General features: G+C 41.8%; 1 protein-coding gene across 4 annotated transcripts; it reads right to left on the reverse strand.

Moving 5' to 3' along the window:
• Positions 1–1,017: 1,017 nt before the first annotated feature.
• Positions 1,018–25,629, reverse strand: LOC115110448 (choline transporter-like protein 2). 4 transcript variants are annotated; one of them, XM_029636115.2, is made up of 22 exons: positions 25,473–25,628; positions 8,762–8,810; positions 8,579–8,652; positions 8,311–8,395; positions 8,072–8,156; positions 7,850–7,960; positions 7,569–7,629; positions 7,240–7,366; positions 7,064–7,147; positions 6,827–6,939; positions 6,534–6,665; positions 6,167–6,266; positions 5,912–6,004; positions 5,698–5,782; positions 5,279–5,541; positions 5,046–5,140; positions 4,772–4,875; positions 4,520–4,593; positions 4,352–4,422; positions 4,112–4,200; positions 3,904–3,988; positions 1,018–1,960 (listed from the first exon to the last, which is right to left on the reverse strand). In XM_029636115.2, exons 1-22 carry the CDS (start codon positions 25,504–25,506, stop codon positions 1,854–1,856), a joined length of 2,121 nt encoding a protein of 706 aa, XP_029491975.1. In that variant the 5' UTR covers positions 25,507–25,628; the 3' UTR covers positions 1,018–1,853. The 4 variants fall into 4 exon arrangements, with proteins under 4 accessions (XP_029491975.1, XP_029491976.1, XP_029491971.1 ...); XM_029636116.2 differs by lacking the exon at positions 25,473–25,628 and adding an exon at positions 11,721–12,129; XM_029636111.2 differs by lacking the exon at positions 1,018–1,960 and adding an exon at positions 2,272–3,273 and having other exon boundaries at positions 25,473–25,629.
• Positions 25,630–27,668: the final 2,039 nt, after the last annotated feature.

Genomic DNA, 27,668 nt, shown 5'->3' on the forward strand with positions numbered 1-27,668 from the left:
AAGGCCGCTCAGCAAGGAAGACGCCACTGCTCTAAAACCGCCATAAAAAAGCCAGACGACAGTTTGCAACTGCACATGGTGACAAAGATCATACTTTTTGGATTAATGTCCTCTGGTCTGATGAAACAAAAATAGAACTGTTTGGCCATCATTATGTTTGGAGGGAAAAGGGAGGCTTGCAAGCCAAAGAACACCATCCCAACCGTGAAGCACGGGGTGACAGCATCATGTTGTGGGGGTGCTTTGCTGCAGGAGCGACTGGTGCGCTTCACAAAATAGATGGCATCATGAGGCAGGGAAAATTATGTGGATATATTGAAGCAACATCTCAGGACGTCAGTCTTTAAGCTTGGTCGTAAATGGGTCTTCCAAATGGACAATGACCCCAAGCATACTTACAAAGTTGTGGCAAAATGGCTTAAGGACAACAAAGTCAAGGTATTGGAGTGGCCATTACAAAGCCCTGACCTCAATCCTATAGAAAATTTGTGGGCAGAACTGAAAAAGTGTGTGCGAGCAAGGAGGCCTACAAACCTAACTCAGTTACACCAGCTCTGTCAGGAGGAATAGGACAAAATTCACCCAAGTTATTGTGGGAAGCTTGTGGAAGGCTACCCTAAACATTTGACCCAAGTTAAACAATTTAAAGGCAATGCTACCAAATACTAATTGAGTGCATGTAAGCTTCTGACCCACTGGGAATGTGATGAAATAAATAAATCACTCTATTAAATCTGACATTTACGCCCCCAAAGTAGTGAATCTAACGGACATAAGACAGGGAATTTTTACTATGATTAAATGTCAGGAATTGTGAAAAACTGAGTTTAAATGTATTTGGCTAAGGTGTATGTAAACTTCCGACTTCAACTGTATAATTGTCTGTCTGTAGAACAGTTCATTCTGTTTATAGATGCTTAATTACGCCATTCAGAGAGCCGTGAGGATCCACAGTTAGTCAGTTAAACTGTTTTAAATGGTCATCTGCCCTGGCAGGCAGTCACACACGACTAAATGTACAAAAACAACTTTTATTTTGGTTTCAGAACTCCACAGGCACTTAAACAGATCCATACACAACCCATATTTTCCCCTGCTTTCAGCCTCACACCATCTTAATACATTTCTTTACCACTCATTCCCTGGCAATTATAACAGAGAGCAAAGCATTGACGTTTAACAGTGGGTTAAAAAGGGGGCTACAGTACTGTATTAATGGCTTTGGTAATGACAAAGCAGAGAAAGTACTGCAACAAATATAAAGTAGTTACACAATTTCAAACAAGTATAAAATGTATGTCTTAGTACTGCATGTATTAAACTAAATTGCATAGGTTACATACAAAAGTGCAGCTTTATGTAAATGTATGAAATACTTTACTAAATAGATCAGTTCTGTGCTCACCTTCATGTAACACACTCCAAGTAATATTCATAACAAAGCATGCTCATAACACACTGGTGTACAGCTGGTCTGATTACAGTAACATATAGCTATATTCAATAAGAACCACATTTGGTTGCTGGTTTTTGAAAATGAGGTCATCAAAATATACTTAAACAGACAAAAACTATGATTTCATCCAAACCAAATAACTGAATGAAAATGGGGGAAAAAAACATCCTTGTAAGAAGCACTCTGCATGCAGCATTAAAATTCAATTTAGGATTTATACGCCTCACTCGACCAGAGGATGGCAGTGATTGTTTGGACTTATGACAACAGATTGCCACATGGGTACTGGATGAGTGACAGCATGAGGTCCTTGGCCAACCCAGTCTTTAAAGCATACTCCACTATATACAATTACACACCAGAGCTTTTGCCCTTCTCCACACCACATGGGAGAGCTCTACTCTGCTGGTTCAGGCTTATTCTTCTTATTCAGGACTTTGAGGAGGCGGTCAGACATCAGGTAGGGTCTCTCCGCACTGCCATCATTCCTCTCCAGGTCCTCCACTGAAGAATCAAGGAAAACATCATGAGACAAAAATATGAAATGATTTCAAAAGGAAAAACTTGAACATTGTTACATTTCCAAGCAGGGGCCAGATCAGAACTAACTTGTGATGGATTAGCAAAGCTTCAAGGTTACACCAAGTTAAACAGAAGTGCTTTAAGTAATTTAACATGTCATCCTACAAAACATATAATTGGCCTGCTTCTGACAGAATTGGTAAAGCTTGCCTAGTCAAACCCAAAAGGAAGTTCGTTACCTTAGCTTGTTCCCCATCAACACAATGCAGAAAGAGAATGAGGAGGAAGAAAAATAACAGAAAGACTGGCAGCTTTAATCACTAGCAGACATACTACCAACATGCACAATAGCACAAGAAAGAGAGAAAAGAGAAACTGCATTCAGTTAATGCTCATAGATCCTAGGAGTCTCCAGGGCAGTGCATCAAACAGACCTTGCTGACAGGCAAATATTTCAAGGCAATGAGGGATCTGATTGCAATTGCTTTACAGAACAAAAAAGGAGTCACTTCCCTCACAAGCGGAACTAAGAAATACATTTCAGTATATACAAAACTACATATGGCTTTTATAGATCATTGAAAAGATCACATTTTAATAATGCACTGATAGCAGTAATACTAATGATGGAAGCATTGCAGAGATCTTTTGAATGCTTTAACTGTAAACAAATGTGATATCTGTAGGAGGTTCAATACATCAGACCAAAATGGATAGTTAGTCAATTAGGCACATTGTTTCCTATGGCTGACAGTGTTTTCCTTCTAGCAACAATGTCAGAACTGCAACATGTTCACTAAAACATCAGTGGAATTCCTAGCATTGTTTATGGGTCAGTGTCTTTTTTCCAAATCAATGAAACAACTATCATTTGCCAACTCCAACCATTAAGAGCACAATATATATATATATATATATATATACACACACACACACACTTCTATAGGGAGAAGGAAAGACACTGGTCAAGCAGTTGACTTGTCCAAATTCAGGCCTTGATGTCAATCTACCAATCATGAACAGTAGCATGCCCATTTCTACAAGACAGATCTGCAGGTGGAGATCTCGTCCACAGTGTCTTTGCTATGACTACTCCTAAACGTCCTGGTCTTTCCCCTGCATCGGAGGCCACTATTGTTTCAGCTGGACGTGTTGGTCATCTGGCTGATGTGGCGAGGACTGGGTTGGCTCCTCGGTCTCCTTCACAGCCTTGTTCTCCGACAGAATGTCATGGAGCGAAGCTGACATGTAATACGGTCTTGCCAGAGAGCCATCATTTCTCTCCAGGTCTTCACCTATGTGGGTGTGTGTGTGTGTGTACGCGCGTGTGTGTGTGTGTGTGTGTGTTAAATGGGGTCAAGGGATGGTTGATTGGAAAACAGGATGATGAAGGTGAAGGGTGGCATTAGTAAGGGAGATGGAGGAAAACAATATGAATTGAGAAGGGAGAGAAAGAGAAAGTCTGTCAAAATTCCCAGCAAAAGCACCCATTCGCATTTTAAATGAATAGATCAACACCTAAACTTCCCCATTGTCTGCAACCAGAAAGTTAACACTAGTCCTAGATAGCTGGGTTAGGATCAATAACTTAGCAATAAAGCATTATGAAGAACACCAGAATATCATCATGCAATTCATCATTAGTGGCAGGCCAACACCATTAGCAGTGAAAGAGGTCATGAAGAAAGGGAGAGGAGGTCACCGTTTCAGGACAACATGAACTTTAGACACATTGGGACATCTTTACTTCAAAACATGCCATTTAGTAAAGCTTTGAGATGTAAAATAGTTGCCAACATGAGGCAGCCATTTCCTAAGTATACTGTGGACACCATAATCCTTTACCTTCTCACCACTGGTCCCTTGTGTTTGTGGGGGAAAGACATTGCGTAAAACAAGAGGGGGGTGGTTTTACTGTTACTCACAGAAGCAGAGGAAGAGTGTGTCCACACACATGGCGTACACGCTGAAGAAGCCGTGGGCAATAAGGTAGGAACCAACCACCACCGTCTGAGGAGAGAAACACACTCCAACCATTACAATACACAACACCGTAGGTTACACTCAGCTACATTTAAATCATAGATTAAACTACATAACCCACCAGACCCGGAGCATGGCTATGCTACTCACCAGGATGGGAACCCAGTAGTAGTGGAGGTTGGGCGCTGTGTTCTCAAAGGCCTTCACCCTCCCAGAGAAGAAGAAGAACGCAAAGATTCCTGGGAAACAGGACGGAAGAGTTCTCTTCCAATAGCACAACTGGTTGTCAACAATGAAACGTAATAAAATTAAATACAATCATTAGAAGACTGGCCGTACTGAGAGCGTGTTATTGTTCATCATGTTTCCTGTAGAAACAGCCGCACTTACCCACAAGCCCCACGATGAGGAGTTTGCCCAGGAACAAGAGGAAGTCTGTCACCTTGTCCAGGACGGCTACCCTGCAAGGTCAAACAGTGATACGTTGTGATGATCATAGTCCATTTTATAAAGTTCATTAAGTCAACACAAACATTAAGAGACAGCACACTCACTCACCTGATCATGTTCCTCATAAGGAGGAAGAAGGCATCTTTGGCAGACGTGCAGAAGTTCTTGCCATATATCGCCACCTAGAGGCAGCAGACTCAAATTCATAATCAAGCATAAACCAAACGTTCTCCCACAGTTAACATTGACAGATGATCCAGGTGACAAAGCGCCTCTGAAATGAATTATATCCAATATGACATGCATTTAACTGGGTGACATTGGGCACAGCAGGTGCACACAAACAGGTAGTACACAAACCATAATATAGGCATTTCTGTTGATGAACTTAATGAATTTCTCCAGGCACCAGAAGCAGCACTTGAGACAGCACAGTAGGAACTTTGTGCACTTATTTTGGGTTCCTTTAGGGGAGAATAACAGACAGTAGGGCAGAACCAAATCAGAGCCAACACAAGTACTAAAAAACCCAACATTCATACACAGCTAGTGTAAAGTATGATGAGGGTATACAGTGACAGCTGTCTTAATATCAACATACCGTAGTACTGCTAATACAGGATCTATGGCTCACCTTGTAGCTTGTGGTCGATGTACTCCAGCAGAACCCTGATGATTTGGATGATGGAGAGGATGAGAGAGCCAAACGCCAGGGAACCTGTGTGATACCTGAGCAGGGGAGTGAGGAGATGTCACTAACCAACCTTATTAAATGGCGCCAAGATACCCACATATGCAACAGAGCATCATGTACATATCTGAACACCCAACTTGGTTAGGAACAGGAACGTAAACAGTCACACACACCTGAGTGATCTGCCAAGGGATGAGAAGATGGGGAAGGCAGGCATGTCGTCAGGCTTGACCAAGGCCCAGTAGTAGGAGGCAAAGGCCCCAGCCAGGGTCATCTGACCCAGCGCTGTCACAAAGTTGGCACACCAGAAGAACAGGAAGACGTTGTAGAACTGCAGGCCAATCAGGTACTTGTGGTAGACCGTCTCTCCACCGTAGAAGGCAAACAGACACTTGGAGTCTGGGCACTCCGCCTTCATACTGGAGGTGCTGAAGTTCTGGAGGAGACAGGTAGAGAAGAATCAACAGTTGACATTCTATCCTTTGTATACACTTTTATCATGGAGGTGATCGATGGTTCAATGTCTCTCCAATTAAGATCAGGATGTTAGATGGTGACATGTTGCATGGGCTAACGGAAAAGCAGGACTCACAGCTGGCTCGCAGATTTTCCTGGAGTGATCGCAGGCCGTCTCATTGAACACCTTATAGATGGGCTGATTGGAGGTGGACAGGAACCTGGCCAGAGGCTGTCAAGGACTAGAATATGACCCAGAGAACTACAAATCCCAGCAAATACAATCGTTCAGAAGAGCATGTTGAGTTACTCAAGCCTATGAGTCATTTTTCTCCAAACATGAAGGATACACAGCGGTGACAGCCCAGTAGGCGATGACAATGGATAGGAGGGCAAAGGTGAACAAGGGGTAAAACAGGGCTGACATCACATACCCAATGGCCCTGTAAACAAAACATCACAGTTTAGCACTAGAAAGGTCTTATCCACCATCTATGTATTACGCCCCCATTTAAACCACAATGATCTAGCATTCAATGATCCATTTCCCATTCCAATCCCATTAGAAAAGGCTGTAAGTGCAGTGATCACTCCCGTTTCCTGACCTGCTGGCTTCTTTGATGAGAGCGATAGCGATGAGGATTCTATTCCTGAGGAAGATGAGCAGCAAAATGATGACGACCTCCACAATGGCCAGAATAATAACTAAAGAGAACGGGAGAGAGAAAAGGCATACAAATAAATGGAGAATTCAGTCACGGCCATTTATACAGGAATCCTAGTAGTCCTTAGTATCAGTTTATGCTTGCAATAACACCGCAATGCATTATATCTAAGGGTTTATAAAAGTTACCTGGCTAACATTGATCCTGCTTCATGATATACAGTAGAACTCTAATGTATTGGCCCAGGTGTATACCTCCTGAGCCACACTAGCTGTAAGGTTGAGAGGAGGTTAGTGGGGAGACTTACTGAAGGCCAGCCAGGTCTGTCTGATATGCAGGTACACAGAGAAGTCTGTCTGAAAGCCCAGGTCCTTTAGAGTGACATTAGAGCCTGCCTCTGACTTCAGGCTAACATACTCCATGGAGCAGTGGAAGATGCCTGTGGTGCAATACAGAGCATGGCCACAAGAGGGAAGTACAGCATTTAGATAGAGAGATGGGAAAGGGACACAGGAGATGGCTTTGTTGATTAGAGCATTCATAGAGACATGAACATTAAGAAACAACTAAAAATGGGACTTCTGTTGAACTGGTCTTTACCGTATCCAATGACCAGAATCACCATGACGATCATGACCCAAACCATGATCCCGGCCAGGAAGCGCAGGAGGACGATGAAGAGGAGACTGATGAGCATGGCAATCACCAACCCTCTGAACCCCGACACAAAAACAGACGATAGTGGCTACATGACTGACTCTTTGCTGATCAAGTGCTTTGGAATTCAGTGTGAATGCATTACTGCACAATAGTGTCAAAGAGAAGATGCTGACTTACATTAGGATCCAGTACCAGGACTGGGTGTAATCCTCAAAGATCTTCATGGCCACTTGTCGAGCTTCAATGACCACTGTGGCATTCCTATAGAAGAAAATACAGTGACCAATGCTGATTGTAGATGTAGCCCTTAGCACCCATCACAGGAAAACATCATGCAAATTCTATGGACTCACTTGACCCCCGCCACCAGATCTTTGGCATCTCTAATATTCCCCTCCCCGTCATCAAACTTAGAGTTATTTCCCACGGTGATCTCCCCTCCCTTCTTCTGGCCCAGGGCAGGGAAGCACCTACGGGTGACTGGAGGAAGAGGAAGGGGGGTGAAGGAGAAGACACAGGACAATGAGGGAGAGCAGTAAAACAAGGTCTTTCACTTTTTTCAAATTCCAGAAATGGGGAGGATGGGCTGGCCAGATGGAGGGTTGGGGAGTTTGACTCAGAGGAACGGAAAAGGGGCAGGTAGACAGGATAGGGGAGCAAAATAGACTAGAGACGTACTTACAGGGTTTACTTGGTGTCAGCATGGCAGGACACAGGCCAGAACTCAGGATCTGTGTTACAGTCTAAAACACACATGAACAATCAGCACTTAGTATCTCAACCATTGGTGCGGCAATGTATATTCAAAGTTTGAATTGCTCACACTAAATTGCCACTGGGCACACTATTGTTGTAGAACAAAACACTGTCACATTCTTGACATTTTATTGACATTGTCATCCATGTTGATTTTGGAAAACTACTACGCCACCCATCTCAGAATCCTCTTCACATGCTACTCACCAGCCCCTCTAGACCCTCCTTGCAGAAGTTCTTATAATACTTAAAGTCCTCTTTATTGGTGTAGGCCTTCAGGAGCGTCATGAACTTATCAGGGCATTTCTCCACACACATCTGATGGCAAAAGAAATGTAAGGCATGAGCCAAGATAATACAAGTGCATAGGCATGCATAAATAACATGGGGTTCAAGAACGTATCAACTGAAAACAAAGGTTCAGGTCACCTGTGTGGTTGGGCACTGGAACTCCAGCAGCACCATGGGACTGGCACACTTCATGATGTTGAAGTAGAACAGCAGGGGCTTCGTCCTACAATACAAACACAACCAGTTGTTCAGAGAACAGGAGCAGGTTAAAGAAAGTGAATGCCCAGGGGGGGAATGATGGAGACAATCAACACATGAGTGTTTGTGATTGTCTGTTATGTATTCCACTGTGCATGAATGGTGAGGGCAGAACTTACTCCAGAGGTGTGCCTGCCTGCCCACAGAACTGTCCTCTGCTGTCTGTGGGGTAGATCACCTTCCTGGGGTCTCCCTGGGACCAGGCTAGGGGAGAAGGGAACCATCAACAACAAAGAAACAATCAAATACCAGGCATCTTTAACACACAGTCATGATTTAGGTGAGCAGCACTCAGAGACATACCTAAGGGCATGACTCAGGGTATACCCAAGTCCTTAATATGGGGTCAGTTAAGCTTGTTTGTGCCTACAGGACACATTTACTTACCAAGAATTCCCACTGCAACATAGCCCAGTATGCAAATAATGAAGAGGATGCAGCATACAATGTCAGTGCAGCCCCTAGAGTAAAGAGAGAGGGAGACATAGAAACGTTATGGGAACAATAGTTTTTAGATGTGAATGATGTGCCGTCCTGACTACAGTGTGGATGAACTGGCAATCCTCTCACCTGTTATAGATGGGGCCTTTGAAGGTGGGGTCATACTTTTTGGGTTCACCTAGATGGAAAGAATGCAAGTATTGAAACAAACAGTAGGAATACCATTTCAGATGGTAAATGGCTTGCAGCGTAGAAGTTAAATGAAAGTGTACACACTGCAGGGCTGTCAGAAGGCATTTCATAACCAAGATGCACTTTGACACTGTTCCATGTGGGGGCGCCTGCCTCCTAGTTACACATTTCATGGGGTAAACAGAGTGGATTGCCCACTCGTCGACATTCTGCTCCCTTTACTGTAGGGGCAGACACACCTGGCAACCCGACAAATTCCTCTGTAGTGACTAAGCAGCCCTTGCAACATGAGAACCTGCAGTACCACAACACAGTCACAAGAGGTCAGCGACTCTGTGTGAGCACAACCTATTCTTGGGGGACCTTTTCCAACAATGCAGAGTTAAGATAAAATATAAAAATGGTGGCACAAGGAATAATACACAGTGAATACTGAATAACAATAACGAGTAAAAAGTAACATTGTTATATACAGGGAGTACCACTACCGAGTTGATGTGCAGGGGTACGAGGTAATTGAGGTAGCCATCTACATCACAGGTGGTTGGTGGCACCTTAATTAGGGAGGACAGGCTGGAGAGGAATGGTATCAAATACATCAAACATGGTTTCCATGCGTTTGATGCCATTAATTTGCTCCATTCAGCCATTATTATGAAATGTCCTCCCCTCAGCAGCCTCCTGTGATCTACATATAGGTAGGGGTAAAGTGACCAGGCAACAGGATACATAAGACAGTAGCAGCAGCGTATGTGGGGAATGAACTCGTGTGATGTCTCCTTCAGCCAATGTTACATTTGATTGAAGGACATAAGACACACAAAATGACAGATTAACCTTTTCATCAGTATTGATTACTTCTTAAAAGGTAAATGTTGATTAATGCCATGAAAAAGGTATTTTAAAAAATCTGTTCTTGTTGATGTTTCTTGATTTTCTTAACTTGATAACACCCCCCAAATTAAACTAGGCTATAAACCAGTGCACAATATCCTCTCCCTTTCATACCCAATATAATGTGTAACCTGGATCTGAACCCTGGGGTTCCAACAGGGTGAGGAGGAGCACAGAGACGACAGACTCTCCACATCTGCCATCAGCCCACATAAATCAAAGTTACCTAGAGTTACTGTACAATGAGGGAATGAATATATCATGAGCAAACTACATTCACTCATTGCCAGTTCTAAATCCTCAGACGACCAAAAGGAGGCATTAATGTCAACTACATTTAGGCCTAGATGAGAAAAGGTATGGTTATAACGATCAGTCAGAAGTGCTCAAGTTGAGCCATAGTGAATCTCAACTTCCCAGAACATCAATAATCACAGTCTTAAGGTGGATGAACCACTGGGTCTAGACTAGATACTATAGAGTATGACGTTCAGCACTGGGTCTAGACTAGATACTATAGAGTATGACGTTCACCACTGGGTCTAGACTAGATACTATAGAGTATGACGTTCACCACTGGGTCTAGACTAGATACTATAGAGTATGACGTTCAGCACTGGGTCTAGACTAGATACTATAGAGTATGACGTTCAGCACTGGGTCTAGACACTATAGAGTATGACGTTCAGCACTGGGTCTAGACTAGATACTATAGAGTATGACGTTCAGCACTGGGTCTAGACTAGATACTATAGAGTATGACGTTCAGCACTGGGTCTAGACTAGATACTATAGAGTATGACGTTCAGCACTGGGTCTAGACTAGATACTATAGAGTATGACGTTCAGCACTGGGTCTAGACTAGATACTATAGAGTATGACGTTCAGCACTGGGTCTAGACTAGATACTATAGAGTATGACGTTCAGCACTGGGTCTAGACTAGATACTATAGAGTATGACGTTCAGCACTGGGTCTAGACTAGATACTATAGAGTATGACGTTCAGCACTGGGTCTAGACTAGATACTATAGAGTATGACGTTCAGCACTGGGTCTAGACTAGATACTATAGAGTATGACGTTCAGCACTGGGTCTAGACTAGATACTATAGAGTATGACGTTCAGCACTGGGTCTAGACTAGATACTATAGAGTATGACGTTCAGCACTGGGTCTAGACTAGATACTATAGAGTATGACGTTCAGCATGGCGGCCATTAATAATGCAGAGCAGTGGTCAGGGTGCTATTGCAGCATGCATTATAGTGGGCCTGCTCCCAGAGAACATCAATCCACTGGACACAGCAGGTCCACAAGCACAGAGATACAGAGTCTGGATGTTAAAGTGTTAAATGGGCATAATCAGCCGGAGATGCCCTTCAAAGACATGGTGGAAACAGCCTGCCGAGGGAGTGTAGGCTGGAGCAACATGCAGAAACATTTGCCCAAAACAAGTGGCTGATGCATTTATATTTTATCAGGGCTGAAAACAAACAATGTTGCCTGCCAATTTTTCAGCCCAGTCCTTACATATACACGTCCTTACATATACACACACACACACACACACACATACACGTCCTTACACACACACACACACACACACACACACACACACACATGCAGCAGCATTTGATAGAGGAGAGAAAAGATTGACACAATGTTCACTTGCATTTCTCCACACACCTGTATAATCAGCAGGTTTAACCCACACCCATTCTCAGTCATGTTGTCATAATGCCGATACTAGAGGTGTAGTTTCACCCAGTGTCGCTCTTCTCTAGAGACAAATTACACCACCCATTAAACAAGTTCCCAACTGACAGATTCATTAAAACATTCAAGCAGTGAGAAAAGCTCTCTCACTTCAAGAACAAACTTAAGCTACATACAAACCAGCCATCATAAAAGACACAAACAGCTTTTCATAAGGTTGAAAAAGGTCAAACCACATAAACTCTAATGAAACTAAAATCAAGTAGGAGCAATTAGTAGTTACCATTCTTTCCGTAATAGGGTTGCTGCTCAGGCATCTTTAAATTCCTTTCTGGTAGTCAACTTATAAATGACCGGAAAACTCTCCCGCTTTTTCTTCAGCCCTTTTCTGCTTCACTTCCTTTTCCTGCCAACTGGTGTGTTTAAGAAAGTGAGAGCGACAGGTATTGTGGGGAGAAACTTGTCCGACCTGTCAAGAACAGCTCTGAGCACACCCCTGTTCCTCAGAGTCCACCCACTGCCCAACCCCCCAACAGCTGCCTAACTCAAATCTCTGGTCCACCTGTTCCTTTCTCTTTTCCCTTTTCCCTCCACACAGAGCTCTTTTTGTCTGTGTTTCTCTCACTCTCTGCCTTTGTTCCTGGCTTTCTCTACCTCTTTCACACTCTCTCTCTCTCTCTCTCTCTCTCTCCCCCCCAGAGTTTGGTCAGGTAGCTCACCTACAGGGAAGGGTGGGAGCACAACCAAGGCAAAATGGGTGGAGACAATTCCTCGTTTTTCACAACACTGACTCTCCCCTCCCCCTCTGTGAAAGAGCTGCTGGATATCCTTGTGGATCGCAAGCAAACTACACAGGAGTGATTAAAAGCATGTGTTTGGGGAAAAACAAAAATCTGTTGTGTGCACTGGAGACTGATGAGACTCTGGTGGGCTGGTTATAATACTGGATAGATGAGCGCTTTAATCAAGATCTCCAGCCCTGAAGCTATTTTGACTGTCAAATTAACACCAAGCTATATTTTGATAGCTCTAAAAGTTAAACAAGGTATCTTAAATGGCAATTCGGATATTTTTCCACTAATTGACCTTTTGACGAATCAGATCAGCTCTGCAAAAGATCTGGGCCCATTGTTGGTTCTAACAAACTCAGCCTTAAGATGCTTTGGGAAACCGGGCCCTGATGTGAAAAATCTGATGTGGTTGTTCAAAAGACCAATTTGTGGAAAAAATATCAGAATTGGACTGCCTGTGTAAACACAGCTTTTTTAAAACTTCTTTCTAACGGTCACTTCTACGTTTGAAAAATTATTGTCACACCAGGGCTGCGTTCAGTATGTTTTTATGTTCTGGAACGTTCAACTGAACGGCCAGGTTGGGGAATGCTGTATCATGGCCTCTGCCCTTTAAATACGTCACTCATTGAATCAAGGCATGACTCGCCACACCCACCAAATGGGAGCAAATGTACCTCAAAGTCTGTTCAACGTACAAACCGTTTCTGCAACGTAGCAAATGTTCAAAGCAAACTGAGCGCACCTCTGTTGAATGGAGTATTCACAAGGTGCATTCAATTCAAAGCTGCTCATTAGGAAGTTCATTATAGGCTAAGATGGTCTATTATAGTGACAAGATAAACATGTGACCGCTCTAACAATGGAAATACATATCCTCAAAGATGGAAGGCAGGCAGGAGGATGGACCATTCCAGCCAATGAGAGGGCAGATAAGCGTGTGAACAACTGGCCATAGAGATAGATAGAGGACTCATCCTTGTATCTGTGCCATTATACTGTAGTATCTGTGACAAATGGCATCTCCATTTTAAGGTAGTACATTTTCTTATTCTTCATTGGCTGATTGCTTCCAACTCATAGGAATCCCCACCCAGTTGACTACTTTAAAATGGTGGAAGTCCTCAATGGCTAAATCAATCAGGGCTTGACATTCACTTCTTTAGCCAAGTAGGATAGATTCTTGTTAATTGTCCGAAAGCTCAAGTCACTTGTAACCCCCCCCCCCCCCCCCCAAAAAAAGCCAAAAAATATGACTGAAAATGTTTTGTACATTTACATTTACATTTAAGTCATTTATCTCCTGGCGTTGTGGCCTTGAGCAAGGCACTTAACCCCCACAAAGTAAAATACGCACCAGAGTCAGATTATCAAGGCCCTGTTGAGCAGCTGATTTTTTGCAATGTGCTGTGTTCAAGCAAGGCTGGAGCAAAAGCCTGCACACCCAATAGCGCTCCTGAAATCTCCTGGAGCATGATTGGCCTCCCTGCAACAATACAATTACAACCAAATACTTTTTATGTCTTTATAAAATAATTCCCCCATTCAGTGAACCAGAGATCAAATGGCTAAGGTGGGTGAGGTATCTAACTAAGATGTTTATCTATTTATAAGGTTCAAATATTCAGTGTTCAGGGGAGATCTTGACAGCATAAGAGTTACTTGTCAATAAACCTAGTCTAGGAATATTCTTGTAACTTTGTCAGAATTACACGGGCAGTATTGTAATTTGTGCACTTGAGAGACGGTTTTACAACCGGAGTTTGCAGCATTGGTTTCATCAGCACCCGTATCAACTGCATGTCAGCCATTTGTGATTATACACGAGTGCCGGTGGAAAGTTATTTTAGGACATCGGACATGACAATGACACTAATATATGCTAAAAGCTAGATAGTTAATGATTGATATGATTTATTTAAGTGTTATACACCTACCGGTGCCCAGCCCAACTAGCGAGTTAGCCAATTCAAAACATATTGTGTAGTTTGGCTGGTTATCCAGTTAGTCTGTTGTATATCATTATTTTACCTGCTGTGCAAATGTCTCTCTCTCCCTCCTCTGGTAATGGCCCACTGGAACACAGGTGATACACACACCATGACTTTTACAGGACTTTCATTGCTGACCAGCATTTGCTATAACTGTGCAAATAACTCACTAACTAGTAATAAATATCAACAAATGTGCACATGCTGCTGCTTTGATTTCAAAAACGCATCTCGCAACTGCAAGATGTAAAGGCCTGTCAATGCAGGCCTACAATACTATGCTCAGCAGCATACCACCCTGCATACCACTGCTGGCTTGCTTCTGAAGCTAAGCAGGGTTGGTCCTGGTCAGTTCTTGGATGGGAGACCAGATGCTGCTGGAAAGGGTGTTGGAGGGCCAGTAGGAGGCCCTCTTTCCTCTGGTCTAAAAAAATATCCCAGGGCACTAGACTGTCCTGTGTAGGGTGCTGTCTTTCGGATGGGACATTAAACAGGTGTCCTGACTCTCTGAGGTCATTAAAGATCCCATGGCACTTATTGTAAGAGAAGGGGTGTTAACCCCGGTGTCCTGGCTAAATTCCCAATCTGTCCCTCAAACCATCACTGTCACCTAATAATCCCCAGTTTACAATTAGCTCATTCATCCCCCTCCTCTCCCCTGTAACTATTCCCCAGGCCGTTGCTGCAAATGAGAACGTGTTCTCAGTCAATTTACCTGGTAAAATAACAGATAAATAAGATGTGCTCTGCTGAGATTGGGAGGACAGCACATTGCATCCGGAGGACACTGATCCAATACTGATCGGAGTAACCTAATGTTTGATATTGTGATTTTTGCGTGATTGTTTTTTACTTGTCCATCTGGACAACTTAAATCTATATTCTTCTTGTCCGACAATTGTTTTACTTGTCCTAGACAAGCGGACAAGTATTAATGTCGAGCCTTGTCCATGATGAGTCCTCAATCTATCTCTATGAGAACAGGCACAATGCCGATATAAAGTTTTTTTTTTTTTTTCAAAAGTTGCCGAAATGCCATGTGCGTCCACTTATCAATGACTTCGTAACAACCCAACCATTATGAAACTTCTATTCGATCAAATAAGCAAAATAGCAATTTCATTTGGCCACACTTGATTGGATAGAGCATCTACAGACTGACTATCAAAATAAAGTCTAACCTTACATTTTTTTGTTGACCAAATTCAAAACTTTCAATGACCTCCATACGAAAATATCTCACTTCGTGGGCTTATTTTCATGGACATATTTTGGGCTGAATAAAACCTCTCGCTTCGCCTATTCCTCTTTGTTGTATCCAGGTGTGTCCTCTCAGAGCCATTGCATGTCATATTCATAGGTGTTTTCTACCCTCTTGTGGGAACATGACTGTATTACATTGGGTGGTTTCACCCAGCCTGGCTGGATATTCACATATCCATAACCACATCCTGTTGTGCCATTTCCTTTGCTTTCATTTCATTATCACGCTAGCGGGATATTAGACTACTTTTTATTAAAAAACATTTAGCAGTGAGCAATGACAAGCAATATTTATACCAATTCAATTTAGATTGCCTTTGTCTGAACTAGAGGTTGACCGATTAATCGGAATGGCCGATTAATTAGGGCCGATTTCAAGTTTTCATAACAATCAGATTTTTTTTTTTTACACCTTTATTTAATCTTTATTTAACTAGGCAAGTCAGTGAACACATTATTATTTTCAATGACGGCCTAGGAATGGAGGGTTAACTAGTCCAACGCTCTAACCACCTGCCTCTCACTGCACTCCACGAGGAGACTGCCTGTTACGCGAATGCAGTAAGCCAAGGTAAGTTGCTAGCTAGCATTAAACGTATCTTATAAAAAACAATAAATCAACAAATCATAATCACTAGTTAACTACACATGGTTGATGATATTACTAGTTTATCTAGCATGTCCTGCTTTGCATATAATCGATGGGGTGCGTATCGTTGCTCCAATGTGTACCTAACCATGAACATCAATGCCTTTCTTAAAATCAATACACAGAGGTATATATTTTTAAACCTGCATATTTAGCTAAAAGAAATCCAGGTTAGCAAGCAATATTAACCAGGTGAAATTGTGTCACTTCTCTTGCGTTCATTGCACGCAGAGTCAGTGTATATGCAACAGTTTGGGCTGCCTAATTTGGCAGAATTTTACGTAATTATGACATAACATTGAAGGTTATATTAATGACATAAGCTTTGTATTTTTGTGTGTTATTATGTTATAATTAAGTCTATGATTTGATAGAGCTGTCTGACTGAGTGGTGGTAGGCAGCAGCAGGCTCGTAAGCATTCATTCAAACAGCACTTTCGTGCATTTGCCAGCAGCTCTTCGTTGTGCGTCAAGCATTGCACTGTTTATGACTTCAAGCCTATCAACTCCCGAGATTAGGCTTGTGTAACCGATGTGAAATGGCTAGCTAGGTAGCGGGGTGCGCGCTAATAGCGTTTCAAACGTCACTCGCTCTGAGACTTGGAGTGGTTGTTCCCCTTGCTCTGCATGGGTAACACTGCTTCGAGGGTGGCTGTTGTCGTTGTGTTCCTGGTTCGAGCCCAGCGAGGAGTGTGACGACCCTCCCACTCTGTCTGCCGTATTCTCTCTTTGTTCTTGTTTCCTTATTAGGATGCCGGTGGGCGGAGTTGGGAGGGTCGTCAACTACATGGGAAACACCTGGGCCCGGTGTCTCCCAGGATAAATACACCACTTCCCCATTCATGGAGGAGACTCTCTCCATGCAGACACCTTTATAGATTTTGTTGTGTTTCTTGGTGATTTTTGGGTTGTTTGCGTTAGCATCTTTCAACACCCTCTGCATTATCGCATTCATGCATGCAAAACACTCACGTACACTACTGATGACTGATTACACACACACAATTGTATATTATACTTAGTTACTTTATTTAATAAATATATATTTTGTTACTCCTTATCTCCACATTGTCTCCCTTTTGTTACGGGCTTTGAGCCGGTTCATGACAGGAGCGAGGAGAGGGACGGAAGCTATACTGTTACACTGGCAATACTAAAGTGCCTATAAGAACATCCAATAGTCAAAGGTTAATGAAATAAAAATGGTATAGAGAGAAATAGTCCTATAATTCCTATAATAACTACAACCTAAAACTTCTTACCTGGGAATATTGAAGACTTATGTTAAAAGGAACCACCAGCTTTGATATGTTCTCATGTTCTGAGCAAGGAACTTAAACGTTAGCTTTCTTACATGGCACATATTGCACTTTTACTTTCTTCTTCAACAGTTTGTTTTTGCATTATTTAAACCAAATTGAACATGTTTCATTATTTATTTGAGGCTAAATTGATTGTATTGATGTATTATATTAAGTTAAAATAAGTCTTCATTCAGTATTTTTGTAATTGTCATTATTACAAATACTTTTTTTAAAATGGCCGATTAATCGGTATTGGCTTTTTTTGGTCGTCCAATAATCAGTATCAGCATTGAAAAATCATAATCGGTCGACCTCTAATCTGCACCCAACGGGCTGCTGTGTATGCCGATAATAAAGACAGATTATGGAGTATGTTTCATGATGAGCTGTGTTTGGAAAATGGGTATTGATGAGAAGCTTCTGTTGGAATCTCTCCATACTCTTTCCAGGCAGTGTAGTCACTTGTTTTGGCCAATGGGATAGTCTATGTCATTCTGGGAATGTCCAATTTTCCATTCATTACAAGTTAGTGAGAGAAAGCAAAGGCTCCCTCTGTCCTCATTTTCTGTAAGACCCTACTGGCCCCATTATTACAAGCACAGTAGCAGACTGTTTACAAGCTACCAGCACAAAATAGCAAATCAGCAACAGTCTCAACATCTCGATGGGCTATGCACAGGGAGGATATTTCACCCTACAAGAGTTGGATCTCCACTGAATACATAATACAGGTATGACATGAATTCCCACATTTCAGTGTCACATTTTCTCTACAACTTCTCTATGGCTTGAGAAAGGTTTTTAAAAAGCTACAGCACATTAGGAACAAGAGCACCACATGGTATTCTGTTGGGGAAACATGGTGAGTGGGAGTGTGCTGTCAGGCCCTGCCAGCTTTATTCCACTTATGCATCCTTTCTTAAAGGAGTGCCTATGGCCTCAGCTTCACTACATTCACTATCAGGACAAATGTTATTTGCTACATCGGTTGTTGTAATAACTTTATTAAAGTACACTACCATACCTAGATGTTTCCCAAGAATCTGCACAAAGAAATATATATACCACTGTTTCTCTTGTGGACAGAGAGCTCATTGTATAGTGTACTACACAAGGGCCAAGGCCGTTTTACTTCTGGTTTTCTTGAGCTTCAGGTATTTGCTTTGGAACTGTTCTAATGTTTCCTGAGTCGAGTTTCCCCTCAATATTATCCTTCCTCCCTACCCTCTCCTCCTCTCACAGTAAAAACGACCATAAATAAGGTCAACCTTCCATTAAATGTTTTCTGTCCACCATGCCTGAATGTATTGTGACTGTCATTTTGAATGTGTGTATGCACATATCTTGAGAGAACAGAAATAATGTATTTCGTTTGGGACTGGTGAACAGCACTGCACTTAAACAGTATACACTCATCCAATGTGCACTTCTCCTGAGTCAACTATTATACAGAGCATTCGGAAAGTATTCAGACCCCTTCACTTTTTCAAAAAAAATTTATGTTACAGCCTTATTCTAAAATGTATTCAAATGTTATTTCCCCTCATCAATCTACACACAATACCCCATAATGACAAAGCAAAAACAGGTTTTTCAAAATGTTTGCAAAAAAACTGATATCACATTTACATAAGTATTCAGACAGCTCTAGGAAGAGTCTTGGTGGTTCCAAATGTCACGTTCTGACCATCGTTCGTGTGTGTTTTCCTTGTTTTAGTGTTGGTCAGGACGTGAGCTGGGTGGGCATTCTATGTTGTGTGTCTGGTTTGTCTATTTCTATGTTTGGCCTGATATGGTTCTCAATCAGAGGCAGGTGTTAGTCATTGTCTCTGATTGGGAACCATATTTAGGTAGCCTGTTTTGTGTTGGGTTTTGTGGGTGATTGTTCCTGTCTCTGTGTTTGCACCAGATAGGACTGTTTAGGTTTTCGCACATTTATTGTTTTGTTAGTTATTTCATGTCTAGTTCCTTTATTAAAGAACATGAATAACCACCACGCTGCATTTTGGTCCGCTTCTCCTTCACCACAGGAAAACCCTTACACCAAACTTCTTCCATTCAAGAATGATGGAGGAAACTGTGATCTTGGGGATCTTCAATGCTGCAGAAATGTTTTGGTACCCTTCCCCAGATCTGTGCCTTGACACAATCCTGTCTCGGAGCTCTACAGACAATTCCTTCGACCTCATGGCTTGGTTTTTGCTCTGACATGCACTGTCAACTGTGGGACCTTAAATAGACAGGTGTGTGCCTTTCCAAATCATGTCCAATCAATTCAATTTACCACAGGTGGACTCCAATCAAGTTGTAGAAACATCTCAAGGATGATCAATGGAAACAGGATGCACCTGAGCTCAATTTTGAGAATCATAGCAAAGGGTATGAATACTTATGTAAATAAGGTATTTCTGTTTTAGGTTTTAATAAATTTGCCAAAAATTCTACAAACCTGTTTTCACTTTGTTATCATGGGGTATTGTGTGTATTGTTGTAGAACTTTTTTTAAATTTAATCCATTTTAAAATAAGGCTGTAATGTAACAAAATGTGGAAAAGGGGAAGGGGTCTGAATACTTTCCCGAAGGCACTGTATACCCCTGAGAAAAGAGAAGCATGTCATTCAGAGATATCGAAACTAGATATGGAGCCCTGTTGGTGGTTAGGGTAGGGAAGTGTGCCCTCTCTCCAAATATCTCTGCTGGTAAAAACAGCATCCTCTTTATGGTCTGGACTAGATGTCTGTACACTTTGGATCAGGGTTCGAATTACAGAGCTACCAGGACAGCCCCATAAATGTTACAAATATCAATGTTGGTCCAGTCCACTATTTTTAGAGTATCCCAAGACACAATTCCATCCATTCCATGTAATTCCATCCCTGCTCTGGACTTTAATCCTAAAAAAAAACTCTTCTGTAACAATGAATATCTCTGAATATAAGATGCTCCTGAGTCCTAACCATGTCCTCCTCTTCAGTTTCCACTTTCTGAAGCCTTCTGGATAAACAGGCCCATCTTCCTGAGGAGAGAGTGTCACCTCTACTGTCTATCTCCCTAATTTACTCCAGTGAGAGACTCTCTCACAGACAACAGACAGCACTGCACTTCACTGAAACAGACGCCCATTCATGTCTTGTCTTTGTTGTTTTCTCTATTGTGCTCAGAGCAGAGATAGATAGGCCAGAGCCTCAGCACCAACCCATTAGACAACATCAATTAGGTTACTTGGCTATGTTTTGATAACATTGACAAAGAAACGCAATTACATTCTCTAACAGTCTGCTAAATGAACCTATTTCCAAAATAGTGCTCTATTTTCGTACCCCTTACTCATGGCTCTGATTCAGCTACAAAAATCTACAAAACAATGCAGAATTCCAAAGAATATAGTGGTTTTTCACCTTCCAAACATCCAGATGTGACAGACCAGACAGGCTGTGGGAGGGCAGCCAAGTCCAACAGTGATGACTACCAGTCAGGAAGAGGAAGGGCATGGCATACCACACAAATAGACGGGGCTTCCTAATAACTCAACATCACTATTACAGGAATTGATCTCTGCCACTTCTCTTCTCCTCAGGCCCCATGACCCTAATAACTTTCCCTAATAACTTAATCTAACACAGGCTGTCTGCTGTCTGAATGGAAACCAAACGTAACTGCTGTTGGGTTAATAAGTCACATGAGTCTGTTTGGACCAGACTGTGATCAAGCAGATTAAACAATAATAATTGGGGCTGTCAGGGAACACTATTCTCCTTCCCTAGGGGCATGCCACTGGGCACAGACGTCAATTCAACATCCATTCCACGTTGATTCAACGTAATTTAATTTAAATGTTGTGGAAACAACATTAATTCAACCAGAGTGTGCCCAGTGGGATGCCTGTTTATTCAATACAGTTGTTGAGTAAAGCGACAATGTGGGAAGTGATAACACGATGACAGCTGTTGTAATAGAAAACAGCTGGACTGGACTTCAAATGTAAATGTTCATGAATAGCAAAAACTACACTATTGCTCCACTCTTAGAAAGAAAGGTGCTATCTAGAACCTAAAAGGGTTATTTGGCCGTCCCCATACAGGAACCCTTTGAAGAATCATTTTTGGTCCTAGGAAGAACCCTTTTGGTTCCAGCCAGAACCTTTTTGAGTTCCATGTAGAACCCTTTACACAGAGGGTTCTACATGGAACCAAAAAAAGTTCTACCTGGAATCAAAAAGGGTTCTACCTGGAAACAGAAAGGGTTCTCCTACGGGGACAGCCAAAGAACCCTTTTGGAACTCTTTTTTCTAAGAGTGTAGCTAGACCTTGCCAAAGCTTGAAATAAAGATCAGAGAGACTCTGGATCAAGTTTCAAACCACTCTCCTAAATATGTCTTATAATTACACATAATCTAAGACTGCACAGGGCTGTAGGCTGTCTGATCCTGTCAGTTCCCCTGTTATTGAGGTTTCCTGATATGTGTTGGCCTGAAATTACTCCATGATGTGAAATAGGGATGACTATGTTAGATCACAGCCTTAACCCCACTGTATTTCTGAGGCAGTCCTGTTATACCATGAAAACCTCAATTACAACCATATGAACGCATCTACAACATTAGCACGTGGGAGAGTCGGGGTCAAAGGAATGTTGAGAAATGCTGGGGGAGATATTGAAAACCATTTCTTCATAAAAACAGATACAATCTAAAACCAAGTGAGGGCTGTTCATTTCTGCACGGTGGTAGCCTGTGTCAAACTCCCCATAGTTATGTTTTTTGTACATTGCCTTCTTATGTGAAACCCTGACAGATTTCCATGGAATGCAGAAAGACTTCACACGACTGCAAAACAAATGCACAAGGAACAAACAATGAAGAAGAAAAAAGAAGGGCCTCGGTCTACCAATCATCACACTATTTATAACCACACAAACACATAATACCTGATTATCACTAAATATGCTTCCTACTGGACAGATTCCAATATATCTGCACCTCCATCATTATTTTCATTTAAGAGTACTACGCCGAATTTGACAGTCATTTGGGAGAGTCATTTGTGTCACAATATAGTGCTAGAGGCCTTTAACCCCACAACTTTTCACAGAATGTCTTCAACTTTATTTCCTGCCAAGTCACAGCTTACTATTCCCACAATGCAGTTTGTTGTTCAACTGTCTTTTCTTCCCATCACAATCTTGCTCTGGTGTTGACCTGACTGCTTGTTTGTATGAGGGTTATAACACATTCCTAAATCCTGTATAGAGGGAAGAGGAAAACAGTGCTATACACAAAACAGTAGCCTATACTGAGGTTGTAAAATCTATTGTGCCAGGAAGAGAGGGAAAAGTATTGGATAATGAAAGAGAGGGTTTTAAATAATAAATGAATCATCATAAGACAGGCAGAGGGAGGAAAAGGCTGTGTGCGGAGGAAAGAAGAAAAACCGCTTTCATATTGCTGGAGAGGGGAGACAGCTAACAAGTCAACCATAAATCTCGCCTTATCCCTCCTCCATGTTGTTCACAGGGCCCTGCAAACCCCACATAAAACCAAAACACAAACAGTGAAAATTAGAAAATATATCAGTGTTTCTACATCTTGTGGACAGTGTTGAAACTGAAAACAATATTTTAGCTCACAACAAAGGGTTCCAGATGTCTGTGATGCTGCGAGAAAGTCTACATTTTGAGCGAATCTCATTATTTCTTTCTTCTACTGGTTTCCACCATGCTTTGCTGTACTAGAATTACAATGTTAGAACTGCATGCAGCAGTAGCGTACCCGCAAAATGACTGGGTGTGCCACTACTTACACATTTTGGGGGTATACAGTACCAGTCAAAAGATTGGACACACCTACTCATTGAAGGGTTTTTCTTTATTTTTACTATCTTCTACATTGTAGAATAATAGTGAAGACATCAAAACTATGAAATAACACATATGGAATCATGTAGTAAACAAAAAAGTGTTAAGCAAATATATTTTATAGTTTAGATTCTTCAAAGTAGCCACCCTTTGCTTCGATGACAGCTTTGCACACTCTTGGCATTCTCTCACATACTTTTCCAACAGTCTTGAAGGAATTCCCACATAAGCTGAGCACTTGTAGGCTGCTTTTCTATCTCAATTGGGTTAGGTTGGGTGATTGTGGAGGCCAGGCCATCTGATGTAGCACTCCATCACTCTCTTTCTTGGTAAAATAGCCCTTACACAGCCTGGAGGTGTGTTAGGTCATTGTCCTGTTGAAAAACGAATGATCGTCCCACTAAGCGCAAACCAGATGGGATGGTGTATCACTGCAGAATGCTGTGGTAGCCATGCTGGTTAAGTGTGCCTTGAATTCTATATAAATCACTGACAGTGTCACCATCACACCTCCTTCATGCTTCACGGTCTTGGCCCAAGCAAGACTCTTCTTCTTATTGCTGTCCTTCAGTAGTGGTTTCTTTGCAGCAATTCACCTTGAAGGCCTGATTCATGCAGTCTCCTCTGAACAGTTGATTTTGAGATGTGTCTGTTTTTGTGACTGCACTTGAAGAAACTTTCAAAATCCTTGAAATTTTCCAGATTGACTGAAGTAATGATGGACTGTCATTTCTCTTTGCTTATTTGAGCTGTTGTTGCCATAATATGGACTTGGTCTTTTACCAAATAGGGCTATCTTCTGTATACCACCCCTACCTTGTCACATCACAACTGATTGGCTCAAGCACATTAAGAAGGAAAGAAATTACATAAATGAACTTTTAACAAGGCACACCTGTTAATTGAAATGCATTTCAGGTGACTACCTCATGAAGCTGGTTGAGAGAATGCCAAGAGTGTGCAAAGCTGTCATACTCTGAAGAATCTTATATTCTGATTTGTTTAACACTTTTTGGGTTACAACATGATTCCATATGTGTTATTTCATAGTTTGATGCCTTCACTATTACTCTAATAGTTTTTTTTTAATAAAGAAAAACCCTGGAATGAGTAGGCGTGCCCAAGCTTTTGACTGGTACTGTATATTTAAAGTCCAAATTACAACCATGGAGTCAGACTTTATCATTTTGGCAGAGGTTTGTCTACTCCAGCAGAGATTCTTGCTCGTTTTAGGAAGCATAAATTAACTAATGTATTATGAGAACATATCTTCAAGGAAAAACATTTCCCTTACATGAACAACAATTGTTTGGATCCATTAACCTACCAACACCTTTATATTGCAGGGAATAGCAGGTTTTTGCTGACAATAGCTGAAACAATACACACAGTATCTTCTCTAAATTCAAATTCAGACCTACCATGAGGCATTTTTTTAAATTAACTAATCTATATTTGGATGGTGTTCAAATTTCTGTCAGCACAAAGCTGGTGAGTTGTTCTCTAGTGTGCCATACCAGGCTGAGGAATGAAACGACTTGACATGCAAAGGCTGAGTAAGGACACTACAGCTTAACCCTAATAATCGTAAACTACATGTTTACTACTGATTAACTGAAAATGTTAGAGAATTGAAAGAAACTTCAAAGCCCACAGCCTATTTGAGAATCATATTGTATGATAATTTCAGATAGGCTACAGTATTTGCATACAAGTGTGCATTTATTGTATGGAATATTGTGGGCCCTTATACCACTAATTGCTCAGCAGTCTCATTGTTTGGCACAGGGATGAGACCTGTGAGAGGCAACAACAACATAGGCTAATCAAATGCAATCTGTAGGCTCGCCCAAAACAGAAGCATAGACTATTACGCATGGAAATTATGGCTCGAATTGTGAGAGTCAATTTCCATTCGTCTATTCTCTGAAACGGAGACAGAGAAAAGTTGATTGAGTTAGGCTACGTCAATGGGGTAAATCAAATATGTAATAGCCAAATGCTGAGTTAAATTGTTACATGCATCCAGCACAAACCAATACAATGTTGCATTCCACACTCCAGTCTTCTTCATACATGAAAACGAAACTATATGGGGCTAGTCGACTAGCTATCCCAGGACAGTGAAAGCGCTGTTAAAGATATACGGTACCCTATATAAACTAAACAAGCTAACAACTTACCATACTTCGGTTTCTCACCCTCCAGTTCCATCATGAATTAGTGAGTCCACTTGTAAACTAAAATTGTAAGACTACATATATCATAATTCCCAGTCCAAATGGTAGCCTACCGATAAAGTTACTTCGTTGAAATCCACTACAAATCTGAACCAAACTCATAACATTTAGCGAGGCGTTACTTCTTGAAAAAGTTGACCAGTGAATGCCAACAAAACTTTGAATGACGGGCAAATATACGAATCACTGGACGTGGGTGTGAGCACGATGACACTGCTATTATAACGGTACGTCAATGTGACCATATAACATGCAGACAGTATAGCCTATCTATTTATCTTCATATACAGAGCACAGGAACATGTTTTTATACAGTATGATACAGTGTGTCAAGAAGAGAAGTTGCAAGATTTCCTAAAATACTAAATCATCTATGTCAGGACTGGAGTGGATGAACCGCTGTGAAAAGGGACTAGGAGTATTGAGTTTATTTTTATTTTTACAGGGACAGTGCACATTAATCAACGTTTCAGTAAAAGTGCCGGTTTTAGCCAGCCGGCTAATTTTCAACCGCAGTCCCTGGGCAGGTTATTAAAAACAATTACAATATAGACAATAGCAACATAGAACAAGCAAGACATAGCAACATAGGACAAGCAAGACATAGCATACAGACAGAGCAACATAGGACAAGCAAGACGTAGCATACAGACAGAGCAACATAGAACAAAAAGCAGCAAGACAAAATTCATAAAAGCAACACAGTGTTTCCACACCTCACAAGCTACAGACAACAGACAACATGGAAAGCGGCAACACACAGCTAGGGACCATGTTCACAAATCTGATTGACCTTTAGCCATGTCTTCAAGCATTTTGTGAAAGTGTGATATGTGGTGCAGTTATGTGTGTCTGATGGCAGTGTATTCCAGACATGGGAAGCTCTCACAGAGAATGCAGATTTACTAAAGGTGCTTTTCCTTAGGGGAACTATACAGTCACCTCTCATGGCATACCTTGTGGATCTGCTGCCATATGTCTGGGTTTTCTGTTTAACAAAAATATTGAGTGGAGGGGGAGCCAGGCCATTAAGGATCTTGAATACAAGACATGCGTCGGTGTATTGCACAAGATTTTCCCAACTCAAGAGCTCATGCTTTCTAAGGATGTGACAATGATGATGGCTATTGGGCTTCCTATCAAGCACTTTGAGAGCCTGTTTGTAGACAGACTGAATAGGTTTTAATGTTGTACAGCAAGCTTGGGCCCAACTAGTCAAGCAGTATGTTAAGTGGGGGAGTATCATAGTTTCGAAGTACAGTTTTGCTACCTCTGTAGTCAAACAATTTCGTATAAATCGGAAATTAGCTAGGTTGAATTTGGTTATTTGAATTACCTTTTTCACATGCTTTTTAAAAGAGAGGTTGGAATCAAGTATGATGCCAAGGTACTTAAAATCGGATACCACCTGGAGCTTCTCCCCTGACACATAGACATCTGGCTCAGTAGCATCTGTTGCCCTCTTTGTGAAGAACATGCAAACAGTTTTTTTCACATTGAGATGCAAACACGAGTCACTGAGCCACTTTGTAACCTGGACCATTACAGTAGTGAGTTCTTGTGCAGCTTGTTGTTTGCTCTTTGCATGCACATATATCACTGTATCATCTGCATACATTTGAACTTCAGACCCAGTACAGACAGAAGGCAGATCATTAATGTACAGGCTGAACAGGAGGGGCCCCAGTATTGACCCTTGGGGCACGCCCACATCATAGCTACGAGTGGGCGACAGCTCATTGCTCACTCTGACACACTGAGTTCTGCCTTCAAGGTATGATTTCATCCATCTCAAGGCATCAGGGGAAAGTTGAACTTGGACAATTTTGTGATGAGAATCTCATGGTTAACAGTATCAAAAGCCTTCCTTAGGTCCAGAAACACAGCCCCAACAGCACCCCCTTTGTCCATCTTGGACTTCACATTTTCCAGAAGAAAGCAGTTGGCCGTTTCTGTGGAGTGTTTCGCTCTGAAGCCAAACTGCATGGAGTGTAATGTGAAGGGGCTGTTGTTGAGGTGGGCAATCAGTTGTTCTGCTACACACTTTTCAACAACCTTTGACACCACAGGTAGTATACTAATGGGCCTGTAGTTACTCACGTCAGCAGGGTCGCCTGATTTAAAGATGGCCGTTATTAT

This window comes from Oncorhynchus nerka, linkage group LG26 (assembly GCF_034236695.1).
Source record: "Oncorhynchus nerka isolate Pitt River linkage group LG26, Oner_Uvic_2.0, whole genome shotgun sequence".
NCBI classification, from domain to species: domain Eukaryota; kingdom Metazoa; phylum Chordata; class Actinopteri; order Salmoniformes; family Salmonidae; genus Oncorhynchus; species Oncorhynchus nerka.

Coding starts and splice junctions, on each gene's coding strand:
- LOC115110448 (XM_029636111.2), bottom strand. CDS start 25,506: ATGATGGAACTGGAGGGTGAGAAACCGAAGTATG. Junction 7,367..7,568: donor GCTGACACCAAGTAAACCCT/GTAAGTACGTCT, acceptor CTCTTCCTCCAG/TCACCCGTAGGTGCTTCCCT. Junction 5,783..5,911: donor TACTGGGCTGTCACCGCTGT/GTATCCTTCATG, acceptor GCCTCTGGCCAG/GTTCCTGTCCACCTCCAATC.